Source organism: Osmerus eperlanus, chromosome 24, assembly GCF_963692335.1.
Source record: "Osmerus eperlanus chromosome 24, fOsmEpe2.1, whole genome shotgun sequence".
In the NCBI taxonomy this organism is placed as follows: Eukaryota; Metazoa; Chordata; class Actinopteri; order Osmeriformes; family Osmeridae; genus Osmerus; species Osmerus eperlanus.
Window position 1 is genome coordinate 1,263,833 of NC_085041.1, and position 22,300 is coordinate 1,286,132.

At 51.2% G+C, this 22,300-nt stretch overlaps 2 protein-coding genes across 2 annotated transcripts; both read right to left on the bottom strand.

The window, feature by feature from the left end:
- Positions 1 to 4,286: 4,286 nt before the first annotated feature.
- Positions 4,287 to 13,903, bottom strand: LOC134010803 (cadherin-24-like). Its single transcript, XM_062450087.1, has 4 exons — positions 13,199 to 13,903; positions 5,982 to 6,276; positions 5,154 to 5,273; positions 4,287 to 4,492 (listed from the first exon to the last, which is right to left on the bottom strand). Exons 1-4 carry the CDS (start codon positions 13,901 to 13,903, stop codon positions 4,287 to 4,289), a joined length of 1,326 nt encoding a protein of 441 aa, XP_062306071.1.
- A 6,401-nt stretch (positions 13,904 to 20,304) lies between these two features.
- On the bottom strand, positions 20,305 to 22,293 carry LOC134011020 (proteasome subunit beta type-11-like; the record flags this gene model as incomplete). The annotated part of the gene is made up of 1 exon (XM_062450419.1): positions 20,305 to 22,293. A coding segment is annotated over exon 1 (1,338 nt), but the record flags the coding sequence as incomplete, so codon positions are not given.
- Between the last annotated feature and the right edge of the window lie 7 nt (positions 22,294 to 22,300).

Sequence of the window (22,300 nt, forward strand, 5' to 3'; positions counted from 1 at the left end):
GGGAGAGGGGAGGGGAGGGGAGGAGGGGAGGGGAGGGGAGGGGAGAGGAGGAGAGGAGGAGGAGAGGGGAGGGGAGGAGAGGAGGAGGAGAGGGGAGGAGGGGAGGGGAGGGGAGGGGAGGGGGAGAGGGGAGGGGAGGGGAGGGGAGGAGAGGAGGAGGAGAGGGGAGGAGGGGAGGGGAGGGGAGGGGAGAGAGGAGGAGGAGAGGGGAGGGGGAGAGGGGAGGGGAGAGGGGAGGGGAGGGGAGGGGAGGAGGAGGAGAGGGGAGGGGAGGGGGAGAGGGGAGGGGAGGGGAGGGAGGGGAGGAGGGGAGGAGGAGGAGAGGGGAGGGGAGGAGAGGAGGAGAGGGGAGGGGAGGGGAGGGGAGGGGAGGGGGAGAGGAGGAGGAGAGGGGAGGGGGAGAGGGGAGGGGAGGGGAGGGGAGGGGAGGAGAGGAGGAGGAGAGGGGAGGGGAGGAGAGGAGGAGGAGAGGGGAGGGGGAGAGGAGGAGGAGAGGGGAGGGGAGAGGGGAGGGGAGGGGAGGGGAGGAGGGGAGGGGAGGAGGGGAGGAGGAGAGGAGGAGAGGAGGGGAGGAGAGGAGGGGGAGGGGGAGGAGAGGAGGGGGAGGGGAGTAGAGGTGAGGGGGAGAAGAGGAGGTGGAGGGGAGGGGAGGGGAGGAGAGGAGAGGAGGGGGAGGGAGAGAGGGGATGGGGGGAGGAGGGGAGGGGAGGGGAGGGGAGGGGAGGAGGAGGAGAGGGGAGGGGAGGAGAGGAGGAGAGGAGGAGAGGGGAGGGGAGGGGAGGGGAGGGGGAGAGGAGGAGGAGAGGGAGGGGGAGAGGGAGGGGAGGGGAGGGGAGGGGAGGAGAGGAGGAGGAGAGGGGAGGGGAGGAGAGGAGGAGGAGAGGGGAGGGGGAGAGGAGGAGGAGAGGGGAGGGGGAGAGGGGAGGGGAGGGGAGGGGAGGGGAGGAGGGGAGGGGAGGAGGGGAGGAGGAGAGGAGGAGAGGAGGGGAGGAGAGGAGGGGGAGGGGGGAGGAGAGGAGGGGGAGGGGAGTAGAGGTGAGGGGGAGAAGAGGAGGTGGAGGGGAGGGGAGGGGAGGAGAGGAGAGGAGGGGGAGGGAGGAGAGGGGGAGGGGGAGGGGAGGGGGAGGGAGAGGAGAGAAGAGAAGAGGAGGGGAGGAGAGGAGGGGAGGGGAGAGCGGAGGGGGAGGGGAGGGGAGAGGAGAGAAGAGGAGGGGGAGGAGAGGAGGGAGGGGAGAGCGGAGGGGGAGGGGAGGGGAGAGGAGAGAAGAGGAGGGGGAGGGGAGAGGAGGGGAGAGCGGAGGGGGATGGGAGGAGAGAGGAGGGGGAGGAGAGGAGGAGAGAGAGGAGGGGAGAAGAGAAGAGGAGAGAGTTTGCACTACAGTTCAGTAGAGTACAGTACAGTTTATTAGAGTAGAGTAGTCTGGAGGAGAGGAGAACTTTATTGATCCCTGGAGTGACAGTGTTCCTGCAACAGAGGTAACAACCTCCGGATTCATCATCAATGTCAATCTGTGTGGAGGAGAGATCATGACATCGAGGTCGGAGAGGAGGAGCAGACAGCACAGATATAGACACACAGGTATGTAGATATATAGATGTAATGACACACAGGTATGTAGATATATAGATGTAATGACACACAGGTATGTAGATATATAGATGTAATGACACACAGGTATGTAGATATATAGATGTAATGACACACAGGTATGTAGATATATAGATGTAATGACACACAGGTATGTAGATATATAGATGTAATGACAGACAGGTATGTAGATATATAGATGTAATGACACACAGGTATGTAGATATATAGATGTAATGACACACAGGTATGTAGACATATAGATGTAATGACACACAGGTATGTAGATATATAGATGTAATGAGGTGTTTGATGTGATGTGCTCTGTCAGTAGAGAGGAGCCAGACTACAAGGTGTTCACAGGCCTGGAGATGACAGACATGGGAGATCTAAGGCTGGCACTGACATGTGTGTGTGTGTTTATCTGTGTGTGCACATGCCTGTGTGCATGTGTGTGTGTGTGTGTGATCTGAGGCACTGGAAGGTGTGTGTGTGCATGTGCAGTGCCACATGTTAACTAGCAGCTCACATGCAACACTCCCTCATCTCAGCAGACCTGTTGAGAACTTATCAATCTCTAATGAAGCACATCAATCATTTAGATACTCCAAAATTCAATCATAATAAAAACACACCTTTATCTCTCTCCTCCCCCATTCTTCTGGCTCTCTTCCTCTCTCTTTCCCCCTCTCTCCACCCCCCCATCTCTCTCTCCCTCCTCCCAATCTCTGTCTCTTTCTCACTCCCTCTGCACTCTATCCCTCCTCCCTCTCTCCCCCCCCCCTCCCTCTCTCTGGCCCTCTCCCCCCCCTCCCTCTCTCGGGCCCAATCCTCTCCCCCCCCCCTCCCTCTCCCCCCCCTCCCTCTCCCGGGCCCCCTCCCTCTCTCCTCCCCCCCTCTCTCTCCAAAGACAGGATGAGATTTTAAAGTGTCTGTATTGTCAGATAGAAATAATGACCCAGTAGAGTAGCAGGGGGAAAAGATACAGTTATAAATACAGAAATAAATAATGAAGAAAAAATAAATAATAAATAATATGCGTTTGGAAATATTAAATTGCCTCTTACAGAACCACATTAACACTGGACTGTATATCATCACTGTACCAGGTAGTGGGGAGAATGGAGGAGGGGCAGGGAGAGAGTAGAGAGTGAGAGAGAGAGGAGAGAGAAAGGAAGAGAGGGAGAGAGAGAGGTAGGGAAAGAGAGAGGAGAAACAGAGACAGGGGGAGAGAGACAGAGATAGAGAGAGAGAGAGAGAGAGAGAGAGAGAGAGAGAGAGAGAGAGAGAGAGAGAGAGAGAGAGAGAGAGAGAGAGAGAGAGAGAGAGAGAGAGAGAGAGAGAGAGAGAGAGAGAGAGAGAGAGAGAAAGGTATAGAGTGAGTGAGAGGAAAAAGAGAAAGGAAAGGGTGAGACGTCTGTAAATGTGAAAAAGAGGAAGAGAGTGATTGTGATGGAGACAGGGAGAGAGAGTCACACAGAGCAAAGTGGTGTAAGTCTGAAAGTGTTAGGTACATTCTGCACTGATTTTAATGTCTATTGAAGCAGAAAGGGACTGAACTAAGGATGAAATATTAATAGAATGGAATGTAGAAAAGCTTGGATAAGAAAAGACAGACATTATCTCTCTGTCTCTCATGGCAGACCTGTCATCATGAACCACAGGGAACAATTGGAAAAGAAGGTTTAAATCATATTAGGAATAAAGACTTGAGCGACGATATGCTTTTGATGATGATGATAGGAACAATAACATTCTACAATATGTTGCCCTGGGCGGTTATACTTTATTCATGCACTTATCCTATATAATATATGGAATATTATATATGATAAATGATGTCATGGCGTGGAGGAGGTAGTGTTTGTCCCTCCCAACACAGGTGACAGTGACAGAGAAGGCAGGGTACGAGGAGGATGTTTACATCAGAACACAAGGTGTCTGTCGTCCCAGCACCATTACAAGACGTTTCATCATTCTAATCACACACACACACACACACACACACACAACAAGCTCTCTTTCAAACACACAGACATGTAAACACACAAAGACAGACACACATACAGACATGCCTTGTGGTTCCCAGTGTGTAGGAGTGGTAACACAGTCATGTGATGTGACAGTTTCCTCCACACAGAGTAGAGAAGAAGAAGAAGCTGCCCTTTTATCACCATCGTGGAACACACACACACGCATGTGCAGGGAGCAGCAACACACACGCGCAAGAGCATCCACCCGTGAAATTCATCTCTGCATCTTAACCTATCCTGCTGTCTCTCCTCCCAGGACAGCCAGGAGCAGAGGGCAGCCCCATCGTCCTCACCAGGAGCAGAGGGCAGCCCCATCGTCCTCACCAGGAGCAGAGGGCAGCCCCATCGTCCTCACCAGGAGCAGAGGGCAGCCCCATCGTCCTCACCAGGAGCAGAGGGCAGCCCCATCGTCCTCACCAGGAGCAGAGGGCAGCCCCATCGTCCTCACCAGGAGCAGAGGGCAGCCCCATCGTCCTCACCAGGAGCAAAGAGCAGCCCCATCGCCCTCACCAGGAGGCACCGTCTAACTGCAATCTGTTCTGCATGTGTTTGCATCGAGGTGATGTGAGCGCGGGGAGAACATGCTGAGAGGCCTCGTGAGACCCCCCCACCTGAGCACAAAACAATGCCCTGAGCGGGAATCGAACCGGGGGGCCTTCTAGCTGCTAGGCAACAGTGCGAGGTGTAATGCTGTTGTACTCACTCTTTCTGAAGCGAGGGGGGTTGTCGTTGACGTCACTCAGCCTCACTGTGACTGTGGTCGTCCCTGACAACCCACCTAGGTGACCCCCCATGTCTTTGGCTTCCATGACGACCAGGTACTCGTCCTGGGTCTCCCTGTCCATGTCTGGGGAGGCGGTACGCAACACACCTGAGGAGGAGAGGAGGAGCGAGGAGGAGGGAGGAGGAGGGAGGAGGAGAGGAGGAGAGGAGGAAAAGGGAGGAGGAGGGAGGAGGAAGAGGGGAAGAAGCGGGGGAAGAGGGGAGGAGAGGGGGTGGGAGAAGGAGAGGATTTATTAGTAGTTGTAATAGTGGAACTACATGTTGTGTGTGTGTCCGGGTAGGACGCCCCTCTGTACATTGTTAAATGAATAGAGAATACATTAGTTTCTCAGATTGAAGTTTAATTTAATTTAGCTTAAATAATCACCAACACCTTGATACAAATACAAAATACAATGAAAATGCAGTATGCCACACAGGCCAGACTATGGATGGTCTTGAGAAGATGGAAGCTGTTCTGAACCAAGCACCAGTGCAGCTGACTGAACACACTGGACACGATTTAGTTTAGGACACAAGTTTTTCTCAAGATTGACCAGATTGTTAGTTTTGATGCAGCTGTTTGTACTATGTGATGCAGCTGTTTGTACTATGTGATGCAGCTGTTTGTACTATGTGATGCAGCTGTTTGTACTATGTGATGCAGCTGTTTGTACTATGTGAGCCACACCTCACCTCTATCTCCAGCTCTCTGGAAGGTTGTTTCATTCTATACTAGTAATGATGATGATGAGGAGGAGGAGGCAGACCTGTCTGTGCGTCCACAGAGAAGTGCTGCTGGCCCTGAGTGATGGCGTACACCAGCTTGGCGCTGTTCCCGTACGCAGGGTCGTCTGCGTCGCTGGCCGTGACCTGGATCACAGAGGTACCTGTCAGAGAGACAGACAGGCTGTTAGAGAGACAGGCAGGCTGTCAGAGAGACAGACAGGCTGTCAGAGAGACATGCAGGCTGTCAGAGAGAGCGACAGGCTGTTAGAGAGACAGACAGGCTGTTAGAGAGACAGACAGGATGTCAGAGAGACACACAGGCTTTTAGAGAGACAGACAGGCTGTCAGAGAGATAGACAGGCTGTTAGAGAGACAGACAGGCTGTCAGAGAGAGCGACAGGCTGTTAGAGAGACAGGCAGGCTGTTAGAGAGACAGAGAGACAGGCAGAAAGACAGGCAGAGAGACAGCCAGAGAGACAGGCAGAGAGACAGCCAGAGAGACAGGCAGAGAGACAGGCAGAGAGACAGGCAGAGAGACAGCCAGAGAGACAAGCAGAGAGACAGGCAGAGAGACAGCCAGAGAGACAGGCAGAGAGACAGGCAGAGAGACAGCCAGAGAGACAGGCAGAGAGACAGGCAGAGAGACAGGCAGAGAGAAAGACAGAGAGACAGGCAGAGAGACAGGCAGAGAGAAAGACAGAGAGACAGGGTGACGAGGGAGGTGGATCTCCACAGCAGTACCTAAACACTCAGGCCCTGCCGAGACAGAGCCCTGCAGATGGGCCTCTGTCTCTCCCTGCAGTACCTAAACACTCAGGCCCTGCCGAGACAGAGCCCTGCAGATGGGCCTCTGTCTCTCCCTGCAGTACCTATGTTGGCCATCTCTGGCACGGTGGCGCTGTAGGGCTCATCCTTGAACACAGGCGGGTTGTCGTTGATGTCCTGGACCCGGATGATGAACTGGGAAGACGGCTCCAAGGCCCGGCCCGTCTCGCGGTCCGTCGCCGTGGCGACCAGGCGGTACTGATCCTTCTCCTCGCGGTCCAGTGCCTTGGTGACGTGGATGTTGCCTGTGTTGCCGTCGATGACGAACACGGACCCCACCCCCTCGCCCTCCAGAAGGTACTTGGTCCGCCCGTCGCCGCGGTCCATGTCTGTGTGAAGCTGAGACAAACCAGACGTTTCCATGACGTTTCCATGACGTTTCCATTACGTTTCCATGACGTTGTGTTTACATGATACGTGCTCGACACATGCTTGGACATGGGATGTCATGTTTAGATTAGACGTGTTTGATACATGTGTCACGTGTGCATCAGGGGCGTAGCCATGGGTAGGCCTGGGTAGGCACAGGTCTACCCAATTTGTTCTAAGGCCTACCCAAAAACAAAAATATCTCCGAAAGATTATGCACCGGGTGCACATTGCAAAGTAAATAAGTAAAAAAAACTGAAAAGATGCCTATCCATATTTTTCTAGGCCTACCCAAAAATATTATTCTGGCTACGCCCCTGGAGTGCATGATACAGGATACATGCTGCTAGGAGAGTAAGTTTGTTTTCAAATGTGGGCGGGTCTGCAAGGGGTCTGAGTCTGTCTGCAGGATCTGAAACATCATCTATGAACCATCATCTATGAAACATCATCTCTGAACCATCATCTATGAAACATCATCTATGAACCATCATCTCTGAAACATCATCTATGAAACATCATCTATGAACCATCATCTCTGAAACATCATCTATGAACCATCATCTCTGAAACATCATCTCTGAACCATCATCACTGCACCATCATCTCTGAAACATCATCTCTGAAACATCATCTATGAACCATCATCTCTGAAACATCATCACTGAACCATCATCTCTGAAACATCATCTATGAACCATCATCTCTGAAACATCATCTATGAACCATCATCTCTGAAACATCATCTCTGAACCATCATCACTGAACCATCATCTCTGAAACATCATCTATGAACCATCATCTCTGAAACATCATCACTGAACCATCATCTCTGAAACATCATTTATGAACCATCATCTCTGAAACATCATCTCTGAACCATCATCACTGAACCATCATCTCTGAAACATCATCTATGAACCATCATCTCTGAACCATCATCGCTGAACCATTATCTCTGAAACATCATCTATAACCATCATCTCTGAACCATCATCACTGAACCATTATCTCTGAAACATCATCTCTGAAACATCATCTCTGAAACATCATCTCTGAACCATCATCACTGAACCATTATCTCTGAAACATCATCTATGAACCATCATCTATGAACCATCATCACTGAACCATTATCTCAGAAACATCATCTCTGAAACATCATCTATGAACCATCATCTCTGAAACATCATCTCTGAACCATCATCACTGAACCATCATCACTGAACCATTATCTCTGAAACATCATCTCTGAAACATCATCTATGAACCATTATCTCTGAAACATCATCTCTGAAACATCATCTATGAACAATCATCTCTGAACCATCATCGCTGAACCATTATCTCTGAAACATCATCTATGAACCATCATCTCTGAACCATCATTACTGAACCATTATCTCTGAAACATCATCTCTGAAACATCATCTCTGAAACATCATCTCTGAACCATCATCACTGAACCATTATCTCTGAAACATCATCTATGAACCATCATCTGTGAACCATCATCTATGAAACATCATCTCTGAACCATCATCTGTGAACCATCATCTATGAAACATCATCTCTGAACCATCATCCCTGAAACATCATCTCTGAAACATCATCTCTGAAACATCATCTATGAACCATCATCACTGGACCATCATCTATGAACCATTATCTCTGAAACATCATCTCTGAAACATCACCTCTGAAACATCATCTCTGAACCATCATCACTGAACCATTATCTCTGAAACATCATCTCTGAAACATCATCTATGAACCATTATCTCTGAAACATCATCTCTGAAACATCATCTATGAACAATCATCTCTGAACCATCATCGCTGAACCATTATCTCTGAAACATCATCTATGAACCATCATCTCTGAACCATCATTACTGAACCATTATCTCTGAAACATCATCTCTGAAACATCATCTCTGAAACATCATCTCTGAACCATCATCACTGAACCATTATCTCTGAAACATCATCTATGAACCATCATCTGTGAACCATCATCTATGAAACATCATCTCTGAACCATCATCTGTGAACCATCATCTATGAAACATCATCTCTGAACCATCATCCCTGAAACATCATCTCTGAAACATCATCTCTGAAACATCATCTATGAACCATCATCACTGGACCATCATCTATGAACCATTATCTCTGAAACATCATCTCTGAAACATCACCTCTGAAACATCATCTCTGAACCATCATCACTGAACCATTATCTCTGAAACATCATCTCTGAAACATCATCTATGAACCATCATCTGTGAACCATCATCTATGAAACATCATCTCTGAACCATCATCCCTGAAACATCATCTCTGAAACATCATCTCTGAAACATCATCTCTGAAACATCACCTCTGAAACATCATCTCTGAACCATCATCACTGAACCATTATCTCTGAAACATCATCTCTGAAACATCATCTCTGAAACATCATCTATGAACCATCATCTATGAAACAGCGATTCCACACTGGCCGGCTAGTTTCCTGGTTCAGGATGTTCTGGCCAGCGAGCGAGAGCCTGGCACCAGGTGTGAGGTGGCATATGGACCCTGAGAGCTGGGGCAGTGAAGCATGCTGGGATAGCGGAGCAGCCGGGTCACGTGGAGGAATGAGGACAGGCACGAGCTAAACAGCGCCATGGTGCCTGCGATGGCCAAACGGAGGTACTGCAGGGATGGTTGGGGGTCTTGGGGGCGGGGGGTTTGGGGGGAAGGGTTTTTTTTGGGGGGGGCCATGTGGGGTGTGTGTGGGGGGTTGGGGTCCCCAGCCCAGGAGCAGAGGGCCCCAGAGCTGCAGAGCCCCAGAGCTGCAGAGCCCCAGAGCTGCAGAGCCGCAGAGCTGCAGAGCGGGCCCTTGTGAGCGCAGGCAGACGACAGCGCTGGGATCCATCTGCACTCGTCCTTCTCTCCTTCTCTACTGTCCATCTGCTGGCTTCTTTACCTCCATCTCATCCCTCTGTTTTCCTGTCTCCGGCCCCTCCTAAAGTTTCTGTTCTCCTTCACGCTGTCTCGCTCTCTGTCCCGCTCCTTATTTCTTTCTTTCTCTCTTTTTCTCCATTCCTCTCTTTCCATCCCTCTGTTCGTCTGTTCGTCTCTTCCCCTTCACCCCCTCTCTTTTCCTCTCTTCCTCTCTTTCTCTTTCTCTCTCCCTCTCCCTCTCTTCCTCTCCCTCTCTTCCTCTTCCTCTCCCTCTCTTCCTCTCCCTCTCTTCCTCTCCCTCTCTTCCTCTTCCTCTCCCTCTCTTCCTCTCCCTCTCTTCCTCTTCCTCTCTTCCTCTCTTCCTCTCTCTCTCTCTCTTCCTCTCTTCCTCTCCCTCTCTTACTCTCCCTCTCTTCCTCTTCCTCTCCCTCTCTTCCTCTTCCTCTCTTCCTCTCCCTCTCTTCCTCTCTCTTCCTCTCTCTCTCTCTTCCTCTCCCTCTCTTCCTCTCTCTCTCTTCCTATTCCTCTCCCTCTCTTCCTCTCCCTCTCTTCCTCTCTCTATCCATCTGTTCATCTGTCTGCATGTCTCCTGGGCTGCCTGTGCACTGCAGAGTACTTGTTCAGTGTTTAATGGCAGCGCGCGTGCGGGTGTGTGTGTGTTTGGGAAGAGGGGTAGAGTTGTGAGTTAGCTGGGGAAAGGCCAGACACTCAGAAATAGAAAGCTAGAGAGATTAGTCAGCCTTCATCACACAGGCCTCCCTTTGCCTCCAGCCCTCTCCTGCCCCCCCCCCAGCCCCCCCCCACCCCCCCCCAGCCCCCCCCTCTCCAGCCCTTTCCCAGTCCCAGCTGTGGACCATTGCTCTCTTACAAACACGCCACACATCCCCCTTTACACTGTGAAAGATAACATTGGAGAGATTTTTATGATGGTGATTCATCATCTCCCCTGTCATGCTGATGTCTCGGGGACAGTATGGTGTCAGACATGCAGCCGGCAGACAGACAGCATGGTGTCAGACATGCAGCCGGCAGACAGACAGCATGGTGTCAGACATGCAGCCGGCAGACAGACAGCATGGTGTCAGACAGACAGCATGGTGTCAGACATGCAGCCGGCAGACAGACAGCATGGTGTCAGACAGACAGCATGGTGTCAGACAGACAGCATGGTGTCAGACAGACAGCATGGTGTCAGACATGCAGCCGGCAGACAGACAGCATGGTGTCAGACATGCAGCCGGCAGACAGACAGCATGGTGTCAGACAGACAGCATGGTGTCAGACATGCAGCCGGCAGACAGACAGCATGGTGTCAGACAGACAGCATGGTGTCAGACAGACAGCATGGTGTCAGACATGCAGCCGGCAGACAGACAGCATGGTGTCAGACATGCAGCCGGCAGACAGACAGCATGGTGTCAGACATGCAGCCGGCAGACAGACAGCATGGTGTCAGACATGCAGCCGGCAGACAGACAGCATGGTGTCAGACAGACAGCATGGTGTCAGACATGCAGCCGGCAGACAGACAGCATGGTGTCAGACAGACAGCATGGTGGCAGACAGACAGCATGGTGTCAGACATGCAGCCGGCAGACAGACAGCATGGTGTCAGACATGCAGCCGGCAGACAGACAGCATGGTGTCAGACATGCAGCCGGCAGACAGACAGCATGGTGTCAGACATGCAGCCGGCAGACAGACAGTATGGTGTCAGACATGCAGCCGGCAGACAGACAGCATGGTGTCAGACATGCAGCCGGCAGACAGACAGCATGGTGTCAGACATGCAGCCGGCAGACAGACAGCATGGTGTCAGACATGCAGCCGGCAGACAGACAGGCGGAGCTGGGAGAGGATGGAGGGGGGAGGTGGAAGACAGGAACATGCAAACGCATCCATCCATCCACCCACTCATCCATCCATCCTAGTTAGAAGTGTTGCGTTCACAGACTTGCATGTAAACACGCTCACGCCAGCTTCAACAACGTGCCACAGGCAAGGGAACAAATACACTGATTTTATTTAGTAGGGTGGAGTGTGTGCTGTGTATTTGTGTGCGTGTGCGCATGTGTCTGTGTGTGGGTGTGTGCATGCACTTGTGTGCAGTTGAGGGTGAAAAGGAGAAGTGTGTAGTTGGAGGTGAAGATAGAAGAAACTCTTATCAGGCTGGGGATTAAATGAGGGGCTGCAGTTCCCTCCCCCCCCCCCACCTCCATCTCAGTTAGCTTTGGTTTTGAACCCACTCACCACCAGACAACTTAGTCAGTCCTGAAACCCCTTTCCTTCCACCTCCTGCGCCCCCTTCTGTCTGTCTGTCAGTCTCTCTCTCCATCCCTCCCTCCCTCCCTCCATCCCTCTCTCTCTCTCTTCACCCTTCTCTCCCCCTCCATCCCTGCCTCCCTTCTCTTCTCTCTTTTCCCGTTTCTCTCGCTCTCCACCCATCTCTCCCCCCTTCTTGTCATCCCCTTCTCTCTCTCTCTCTCTCTCTCTCTCTCTCTCTCTCTCTCCTCCCTTCTAATTGCCTGTTCTTCTGTGTGTGAGGGTATTGCTCGATATTGTCTCAGTAGGAAGGAAACTTATCCAATCCTCCAAAACAAAACAGCAGAGAAGCAGAAATGTTTGAAACTATCTCTGATGGAATTCCCTCAGGATCTCCCTCCTCCCCTCTCTCCCTCCCTCCTCCCCTCTCTTCCTCCCTCCTCCCCTCTCTCCCTCCCTCCTCCCCTCTCTCCCTCCCTCCTCCCCTCTCTTCCTCCCTCCTCCCCTCTCTCCCTCCCTCCTCCCCTCTCTTCCTCCCTCCTCCCCTCTCTCCCTCCCTCCTCCCCTCTCTCCCTCCCTCCTCCCCTCTCTTCCTCCCTCCTCCCCTCTCTCTCTCCCTCCCTCCTCCCCTCTCTCCCTCCCTCCTCCCCTCTCTCCCTCCCTCCTCCCCTCTCTCCCCCCCTCCTCCCCTCTCTCCCTCCCTCCTCCCCTCTCTCCCTCCCTCCTCCATCACCCTCCACCCTCCCTCTCTCTCCTGTTGTCACTTTCCAGACTCTTTCATCTCAATGTTCTCTCTCTCACACACACACACACACACACTCACACACCATTGCACTCACAAACACACACACACACATCCTCCTCCTCCCTGCATCTTCCTTAGCTGTGTCTTAGCAGTCACATTTACTCACCAGCACCCTTTGTCAACAGTTAATTCTCCAAAACCTTCTGTTCAAACACACTTTCTGAGCGTTGAAACACTACACACTGTCTTACTAAATGTTCATAAATTACACACTGCTCATGTTCAGATATTACAATATGTATTACTGTCTGTGTCTGTACACACATACAGACACACACACACACAGGCACACACATCGCGCTTCTCTTCTGTGATACTGGCTGTATCAATAACACCCAGAGAGGCTGATTAAACATGCATGAGCAGAACACATCGCTGGAGAGGAAACAAACCGGGGTGTCAGCATGTGAAGTATGCAGCTAGCTAGTTACCTCAGCTAGCCCCTCTCCCTCCCAGCTGCAGTCTACAGTATCCTCTCTCCACCCTAGCTAGCTACAGCGGCTAGCCTCTCTCCCTCTCCCCTCCTGTCTGCCTCTGAAGTGTTACAGGTATCCTCCTGGGACGTGTTCAGGCCTCAGACATCTCCAGTGATCAGGCCCTGCTGCTCAGGCACGGTCGTGGAGAGTGAGGAGAACTGACAGCTACAATGCTGTGCCCCCGGGCACACACACACAAGCACACACACACACACACAACCGCACTTACACACGCAAGCGCACATACACACAAGCACACAGACACACACAAGCATGTAGACTTGCACACAGACTCATGCATACAGTACACACAGACACACACACACAAGCATGTAGTCACTGACACAAGTCTACACACTCTCACACACGCAAACGGCTGTTCCACATTATTTCTTACCCGTCCAATCAGAACAGGCTCTGGCCCTCGATACTCCTCGATCACAAAGAACTGGTTCCACAGCCAGCTCCGCCTCCGACGCCAACGAGGCTCCGCCCCCACCCGCTGCAGTCCCCCTCTCAGACCCTCCCCCTCGGAAAACCCACCAGGACCAGGGGCGCCGGGCGCTGATGGGATCCCAGTGAGGGGTCTCAGAGGCGGGCTGGAGTCTGGGCCAAGGCCCCCCTCTGTGGAGATGAGGACCAGGGAGGGAGAACCAGAGCCAGGGGGCGATGGGTCAGTGCTACCCAGAAGGAGAGGCTCCTCCGCGGGCTGGAGAGAGGAGCCGGGCCCCTGGGGGGTCTGGCTGGAGGAGTGTGGAGGAGGAGGCTGTGGGGCTGGAGAGAGACCTACGGTCGGCAGGTAGGTAGCTAGGGTGGCAGCTATGGTAGCTAGGGAGGCAGGTATGGTTGTTGGGGCATTTCCGGTACTTTCTCCCCTTCCAGGAAGCAAGGGGGCAGTTCTCCTGTCCTCAGCAGTTCTCTGCTCCCGCTCTGAGACGTGTGTGATGCTGTTCAGGAGGGCTGCGGGCTCTGTGTGTTCTCCTGCTCTCCGTGTTGATGCTGGAGGGGGTCCTCTCTCTCTGGGCGAGCCAGCATGGACGCCACAGAACGGCAGCTCTCCTCCGCACAGCAGAGCCAGCAGCAGCGCCGTCTGAGCCAGCATGGTTTCCCGCCGGCGTCTCTCAAGGCAGGGATCACTCGCTCCTGTTCCGGGGAAATTCCAACCTCTCCTTTAATTGTTTTCTTCTTTCCTCATCACGCGTTCCTCCGCCACCCCCAGGGCCGGTGTTCATCTTGTCTCCTCCTCTCCCCCGTTCACATGCTCCCGGTTTACCTGGGAGAGGGAGATAATTAGCTTAATCTCAGCTGTCTTAATTAAAACCGAGTCAAACCGAGCTGGCAGGCAGCGGAGAGGAACCACGCTGAGATGTTGACACGTTTCTCATTAACTCATCAGGACTTGAGGGGAGAGCGGGCGGGGGAGAGTGTTGAGGTAATGTCGGACGCCCGAGTGGTCTGCTGAGTGTGCAAGTTGCTGTTGCCATTACTATTATTATTGTTGTTGTTGTTACTGTTGTCATCACAACAACAGCTGCTGTGGTGTGATGTTCTTCAGGATGTATCATGGTGAAGACATCATGTGGAACAGAATGGCTGTCAGGATGCAGGCAGACAGACAGACAGACAGGCAGACAGTCAGTCAGACACACATACAGGTCGACAGGCAGAGAGGCTGTGAGGGGGGGTAACAGGCGTGCGGGCAGAGCATCAGTTCTTTAATGTCTTCCCACACAGTGCCTCTGATAGATGCCCTCATCCCCACACCTCAATACCCCCCAGTAAAACAAGTTCCTTTCACCAGATTAATTGGACTCATAAATAATGTAATCAATTTCTGTCCCGTTTCCCCAAAGTTTAACGATCGTCGTGTTGTTAGTATTTGAATCAGATCCCCGGCATCGATCTGGGAGGCAGCGAAGGCTGTCAGAGGAACCAGACTGGGTTATCACTACCTGCCTGTCTGCCTGTCTACCTGCCTGTCTGCCTGTCTGTCTCTCAGCCTGTCTACCTGCCTGTCTTCTGATACAACACCCTTTACTGTACTGTTACTCTCTACTGCTGAGTCACACTGTGTGCCCCTCCAATGAAACACGTTTATAAAACACATACACGATGCACGCACACATGAAACACAGATCTCTCTGTCTCTCTCTCTCTCTACCTCAATCCATCTATCTCTTTTTCTCTCCCTGTGCCTCTCTCTTTCTCTATCAATATTCCCTTTTCTCTCTCCCTGTACCCCTTTATCTCTTTCTCTCCCTCTCAAACTCCCTCGCTTTTTTTTCTCCTCAAAACTTGATCTATTGGACACGTTCGTATATTATCGTTTAGGGACACGCCGTTAACCAGCCCAGTGCCCCCTCCTCCTGTCCTGTCTGTGTGGCAGCTTCTTTATCAGTGCCTTTAGGAGACTCTGCAGTACAATTAAAACCTCCGCAAAACGTCCCCAAAACCCAGTCATTTACATGCAAATGAGGGAAGGGACCACTCCGAGGGCAACGCTAACCGTAAATGACTTTGCGTAATATAAATCTGCGCGTTTTTTAATTTTACAATATCGAACTGTTTACAAAAGTGACACGCAAACACTAACTCCTCTTTGTGTACGTGCTGAAAATTGGCCTGTAAGAGAGAAAAAAAGAGCAAGAAGAACAATAAAGGAATGAAATAATTTGGTCTTTTTGATCATGAGAACGACACTTCTTCTCCGCTCCTCTCATCAACTCTCTCGCGATGCGACAGATGAAAATGAAGAACGTTTTCCTCTTGTTCTTTCTCGCACTCACACATAATGTCTTCTCATCAATATTAATGGAAGATATGCTCCTCTGTACCTCTCATCGTTAAACTGTTAAATAAACCCTGGCTCTCCACGCTGGTCCCCAGATTTGTGTGTCGAGTCTATACATCAACACTAATTCATTTCCAGACCATTAGTTATTGTGGCTGGTTTAATTTGAAACAGCGTCAGTATTACCTCACAAACACGTGAGATTGTGCTATAATCCTGTGTAATCACTGAGTGCGTGAGAGAGTGTGTGTGTGTGCGTGTGCATATAAGTGAGCGAGAGTGTGTGTGTGTCGATGCATGATGCATTTGTGTGTGAGTGTGTGTAATATTGCAGGCTGGTGGGAGTTTGTGTGAGAGTGTGTGTGTGTGTGAGAGTGTGTGTGTGTGTGTGTGTGAGAGTGGTGACACAGTCCTAAATTGCAAATCGCTGTTTCACTCTCACTTCACTCTCTTCTTCTCTAGTCGCTTCACTGCAGCCTCGTGGTCTCCTTTTATTAAAAATATCCTGTGCATGTCACGCATTCACTCTGGGGGGAGGGTGTGTGTGTGTGTGTGTGTGTGTAGGTTTGGTTTGTGTGTCTGTGTGCGTGTGCATGTGGAGGCATGGTGTGTGTGTGTCTGTGTGCGGGTTGAGGTTTGTGTGTGTGTGTGTGTGTGTGTGTGTGTGGACGGAGATTAAGCCACTAAAAGAGTAAAAGCTGCTCTCTGTCAGCTGTCTTACATTCTCTCCTCTCTGTTCATCTCAGTGTTTAAGACCTCTCCTTCTGTCTCCCCCAATCCTTCTCTTTCCCCCTTTCCCCTCTCTCTCCCTCTTCATCTACCTCTCTCCCTCCCCTGCCCTCCCCCTCTCTCTCTCTCCCTCGCCCGCCTGCCCCCCCCCTCTCTCGCCCGCCTGCCCTCCCCCTCTCTCGCCCACCTGCCCTCCCCCTCTCGCCCGCCTGCCCTCCCCCTCTCTCTCCCTCGCCCACCTGCCCTCCCCCTCTCTCTCCCTCGCCCACCTGCCCTCCCCCTCTCTCCCTCCCCTGCCCTCCCCCTCTCTCCCTCCCCTGCCCTCACCCTCTCTCGCCCGCCTGGCCTCCCCCTCTCTCGCCCGCCTGCCCTCCCCCTCTCTCGCCCGCCTGCCCTCCCCCTCGCTCTCCCTCTTCCCCTCTTCCTCTTGGTTCCCTGTATGGACGATTTTGCCCGTCTGTCATAATCACTCAGATTAGAGATGAGGTCTTGCTGCACTCAGCACATCATTTACTTCCTTACTACCATCAACATCAGACACTTAGACAGCCAATCAAAAGCTTAAGTGGCAGGCAAATGGACCCACCACTGCCTGAGCTTTCAAACACATCCGCTGACATGATCCTTACACTTTGTCCTGACAACATGGAACTGCCCTACAGAAAGAGACTGTGTGTGTTTCTGGGTGTCTGTGTGTGTGTTTCTGTGTGTGTCTGTGTGTGTGTGTGTTTCTGTGTGTGTCTGTGTGGGTGGCTATGTGTGTGAATGTGAATGCACATGATTGTGTTTGCATGTTGCTGTGTGCGTGTGTGTGTGTGTGTGTGTGAATGTGTGTTTGTGTGTGTGTGTGTGTAGGTCCGTAACCAGAGTTGGTCTTACTGTGGTCCAGCCACAGATGTAAATAATAGCTCTGGGACATTTAAATATGTAGAACGAGGCATGTATTTAAATAAATAATCGTGTGTTTGTTTTCTGCGAGATCCGAACCTCGAGTACTTCAGCTATAGTTGCGGACCTTGTGACGGTTTACTATTTTTCACTAACATCCGTGAAGGATGTTAGTGAAAAGCACAGCCATCGCTTTACCTTGAGCAAAAACACAAACTCTCTCTCTCACACACACACACACACAAATTCACACACAGACACAGACACACTTCAAAGCTGTTCATTAGCATAGCATAGCGAAGAAGCGCCCGGAGCACGACCTTGTCTTGTTAGAGAGATGTGACCACTCTGACGCATGTTAATGTGATTCACACACGTGGTCTAACCGTTTTAATGAATGTTGTGCCCAACATACCGTTCCGCCGCGGCCTCGCCCCCGTCTGTAAGAAAGTGGATTCCGTTCACGTGAAGCCGGTGAAAGTTCCGCAGGTAAGCACTTACAGACTTTGAGTGCACACGCGCACACGCGCGCGCGCACACAAAACCCCAACAGGGAAAGACCAACAAGCGCGCACAATACACACACATTTTGCATCACACACACACACAAGACTAAACGCACGCACACACGCACTGGAGGATGACACAGGCAGTGTAACCAAGAAAGAAAATCCTAGTGCCTGGTATATCACGATGCTACCATCTGTTGTAGCTCTCCGCTTAAGCCAGTCAGCCGGAATACAGTTTGCTTTTGGATAACTCTGGTCATTTATCCTATCAATACGTCGCATGCATTTGCAGGACTGCAGACATCTGTTCCAAGCATCTGCGTGTTGGGTTATGGAGGCGCAGTCAAAATTGCGAAGATTCACACTTCACATGCTATATTTTTATGACAATTATGAAACGCATTTTTTGCGCTACAAACAAAACGGTCAGTGAACAAAATGTTTTAACCTGGAACTGGTGAAAAAAATGATTTATTAGTCGATTGGATTAAATTATACACAAAGAACGTCAAATTCACGAAATAAATGTTTGGCGTCGTCACATGCAACTGCTAAATTAATCGTACCTTTCGAAATCTTAATGCGCTGGATCCTCGACTAACTTGCGGTTGAAGTGAAAGCGGGAATGAACGATCCAATGTGTCTGAACGATACCGCTATTACCGGTGATTCCTAGAACGGTATAGTCGGTGCGTTGTCTTTCTTTCACTCTCACACACTCTTGTGCTGTCCCAGCCTCATCTCAGTCTCTCTCCATCCCGCTCTCTCTCTCTTTTCATCCTCCCCTCTCTCTCCCTTTCTCTCTCTCCCTTTCTCTCTCTCTGTCACTCACACACCGCTCTACCCTAATATTTCTCACGTTGTTCAGCAGAATAATTAAAACGCCTGGATGGTTTAGTTTAATCTTTATTTCCACCCTTTTGCCAAAAACCAAGCTGAATCGAGCTGTTCTTTCAGGATGCTTCGTGTTTCAACATTTCTCATTCGCTGATAATTAGTCAGTTTCTGGCATGCGTTTGCCTCAGAGACTAACTTCCGCCTTTAATCCAGTGATTGTGTGCGTGTATGTGAAAGTGTGTGAGAACGTGTGTATTTGCGTGCAGTGTGTGTGTGTTTGTGTGTGTCTATACAATCAGGAGCAGTTACATTTATTGTCCTCTACCAATGATTTCATGCATCCCTGAGCGGCACATTTCTCTCCCACACACTGAAGCTCTGCCTCTTTCCACAGAGAAGAGACAAGAGACAGAGACAGATTGGGAGAGGGAAAGAGAGAGAGAGAGAGAGACAGAGAGGCAGAGAGAGAGACAGAGACAGATTGGGAGAGGGAAAGAGAGAGATATACAGAGAAATAGTTTTTTTTGGTCTATGTAGGTTTCTCATTCAGGTTCCAGTTAATATGCTCCACATCATCTTTCTGTCCTCTCTCTCCTCCTGTCAGTCCCCCTCTCTCCCTTTCTCTCTTCTCTGACCTCTACTCTCCTCCTCCCCTCTCCTCCTCTCCCCTCTCCTCTCCTCCTCTCCTCCTCCCCTCTCCTCCTCTCCTGTATGAAAGCTCTCCTTCCAGAATGGTAATGGTGCTCTCTTCACTACACACCTCAAACAGAACAAGAGGCTCCAATTAGAATCCAATCACCTTTCTACTTTGAGAGGAATCACAAAAGAACATTTGGAATATCAAGCCAGTCAGCAGAATCTCATTTTTCCATTATAAGTTCTACCCTGTTACCCATGGCACAAAAGGAGCACATGCACCAGTTAATGTTTTAACAGGTTATTTTTAATGGCCCCCTTTTTACAGTTCCGTAACTTTCTCCACAATTCAGATTTCTCCCTCCCTCCCCACCTCTCCCTTCCTTCCTCCCCCCTTCTCCCTCTCTCCTCCTTTCCCTCTCTCCCTCCACAAGTTCTCTCTACATTGGCCTCCCTTCATGTTCACATAATTACATTCTTTCACAGTGCATCATAGATTTTCATCAAAGACCAAAACTTATGAAATATGAAAGGTTCTGTTCTATATACTGTAACTGGAGCGTGGATCCATCGGATACAACTTTACATTTCAAAAATACTTGAAATAATTGGTATTCAGACATGTATGTTATGTGTCTGATGAAATTCCCCTTATTAAAAAAAGCTAATTAACAAAAGCACTTTGAACATTGAGTTGTTCTTCATCAATATATTGCTGCTGCTAACATTCAGTTCATCCATGAGTTTAAGGTTTAGCAAAAATATGGTTCTTAAGTTTCTAATATTGTTTTTAAACTCCTACCTGTCTATCTTTCAATTCAGTTCATATCTATGCCCTGTCATGGTCATAATCTGTCTCTCTCTGTTTCTTTCTCCTTCTCTTTCAGTCTCTCTCTCTCTCTCTCTCTCTCTCTCTCTCTATATATATATATATATATATATATATATATTCTCTGTCCCTCTCCTTCTCTCCTTCCCTTTCTCTCTCTCTCTCTTCTTAGTCCTATACCCTCTCTTTCTCATTCTTTCCCTTTCTCTGCTACCCTTTCACTCTCCCTTTCTCTTCCTCTCAGTCCCTTCCCCCCCTCCTCTCTCTCTCTCTCTCTCTCCCCCCCCCCCCCTCTCTCTCTCTCTCTCTCTCTCCTCTTTCTCCCTGTAGTACTCCTCTTTTAGTTCCTCCCTCTGCCTGCGCGTCCAGCCCTGCGCGGTCACGTGGTACAGGTCCACACAGTTCCCAGAGTAGGCGTCCCTGTGCGTGGCTCTGAACACGGCCTCCCTGGCCACGACCACCGCCTCGCCCACGCTCAGGCCCCAGCGCACCTGGCCGTCCAGCACCGAGTACGCGTAGGGCGACCCGGAGCCCACGGAGAACAGCTCCCCCTGCAGGCGGGTGCCGTCGCTGCACACGTAGTACAGGCTGGGCCCTGAGAAGCCCTGCCTGCCTCCAGCAGTGCACTGGCGCCCTCTGGTGGAGGGGCGGAGACACTGGCTCTTCCTCCAGGCTACGGGCGTGGAGGGGAGGGATGTTCGGGGTCTCTTGTGGTCACTCTTGCTGTTGTCTGACCCTGGTTCTGGGCTTGTCTCTCTGTCTGCCTCCAAACCTGCCTCCACTGCCTCAGAAACTTCCTCTCCACCTGCCTCCACCACCTCCGGTCCTGTTTCCACTGCCTCAGAAACTGCCTCCCTGCCTGCCTCTGCACCTGCCTCCGCTGCCTCCCCACCCGCCTCTTGAACTGCCTCTCCTCCTGCCTCCACTGCCTCCGCCTCGTGCAGAGGGCAGGCCTCCACCTCCCCCCCGTCCCAGCCGCACAGCGTGGCGGCCACACACAACTCCGTCCCCTTGAACGGGTGCAGCATGTGGGCCAGCAGCTTAGCGGCGCCCCCTGTGGACAGCCTCCGGCCGTGACGCAACTGGTACAGCCTGAGCTCCCTGGAGAGGATCCGCTTCCAGAGGGCGCAGTCGGCAGACGTGCCCGACGTGGTGCCCACCAGATGGGAGTGGACCGGGAGGATCTTCTGGGAGGCTGGACAGGCGACCAGGCCCGAACAGCTGGATCTGGTGTCGGCCGCCGCGATCACCCCGCCTTGGAACAGGAAGGCAAGCGTGGTGGTGCCATGGGAGAGGGGGAAGGGCAGGGGGACGGAGGGGGAGGAGGAGAAAGGGGGGAGGCTGAGGGGGAGAGAGAGAGCTGAGAGGATGGAGTCTGGTGTCGTGGAGGAGCCTGGAGGAGGAGAGGAACGGATTTGGCCAAAATGTAATGGGCTCTCTTCCAGGTAGTCTGCTACAGGTATGTAGAAGCTTAATGGGGGGTTTGTGGGTCTCCAAGTCCAGGTATCCGAGGAGCTACTCCTGGCCTCGTCTCTCGGAAGCAGCGAGGCGTCGTTCTGGGGGAGACCGCGAGAGAGGCTACGCGCGGAACCTGGTAAACCACACAGCTCCTGCAAAGCCATTTATTTGAGATTACGCCGAAAAGTCTTAAAGCGGTAAATAACGAATGTCATTATTAGCAAGGCTTTAATTAAGAAAATGTAGTCTTTCAATTCCAATTTAAATTCATTTGTTTTATCTCGTCGTATGAAATGTCATTATGCTCTTGTCTTTTACACATTGATTCAGCTGGTTGTGAACGCAGTCCTTTTATAGGAATCTTGTCTCCCAAGGACTCATGTCAAAGAAAATGAAAGCATCGTATCAAGCACACAACACATTAGGGCTGCTCGGATGCACTGAAATGAAGGCAAAACATTTTTCATGTGAGGATTCATACGTACTCATAGCTATAGCTGGTATAAACCGGGAACATGATGCGCACGTGATGCTCCAGTTACCTCGTGCTTTGGTGTAGAGTGGTGTACAACACAGCGAAGCCGCGGGTCAACGTGTCAGAATACATCTTCATGCTTAACGGCGTGGATGAACCTGTCGAAGAATAGCCAGCAAAGAGCATTTGCGTGCACATGTGCATCGAAAGCCCACTATAACCCACATTGCTCTTGCGGCAATCTGTCAATTCATATATCCTTGGAAGGAAGTTCATGTGAAATGTCTGTCGACATGGGTTCCAACTTCCGACAAAGACAAGCCGGTGGAAAGTGAGCCAGTCCTGGG

What these genes read in the sequence shown, in the direction of transcription:
- LOC134010803 (XM_062450087.1), bottom strand. Translation starts at nt 13,903, where the DNA reads ATGCTGGCTCAGACGGCGCTGCTGCTGGCTCTGCTGTGCGGAGGAGAG. An exon ending in AGCCTGTTCTGATTGGACGG is followed by an intron (nt 6,277 to 13,198) that starts GTAAGAAATAAT and finishes GGTTTGTCTCAG; the next exon opens with CTTCACACAGACATGGACCG. An exon ending in CTCTGTGGACGCACAGACAG is followed by an intron (nt 4,493 to 5,153) that starts GTCTGCCTCCTC and finishes TCTCCTCCTCAG; the next exon opens with GTGTGTTGCGTACCGCCTCC.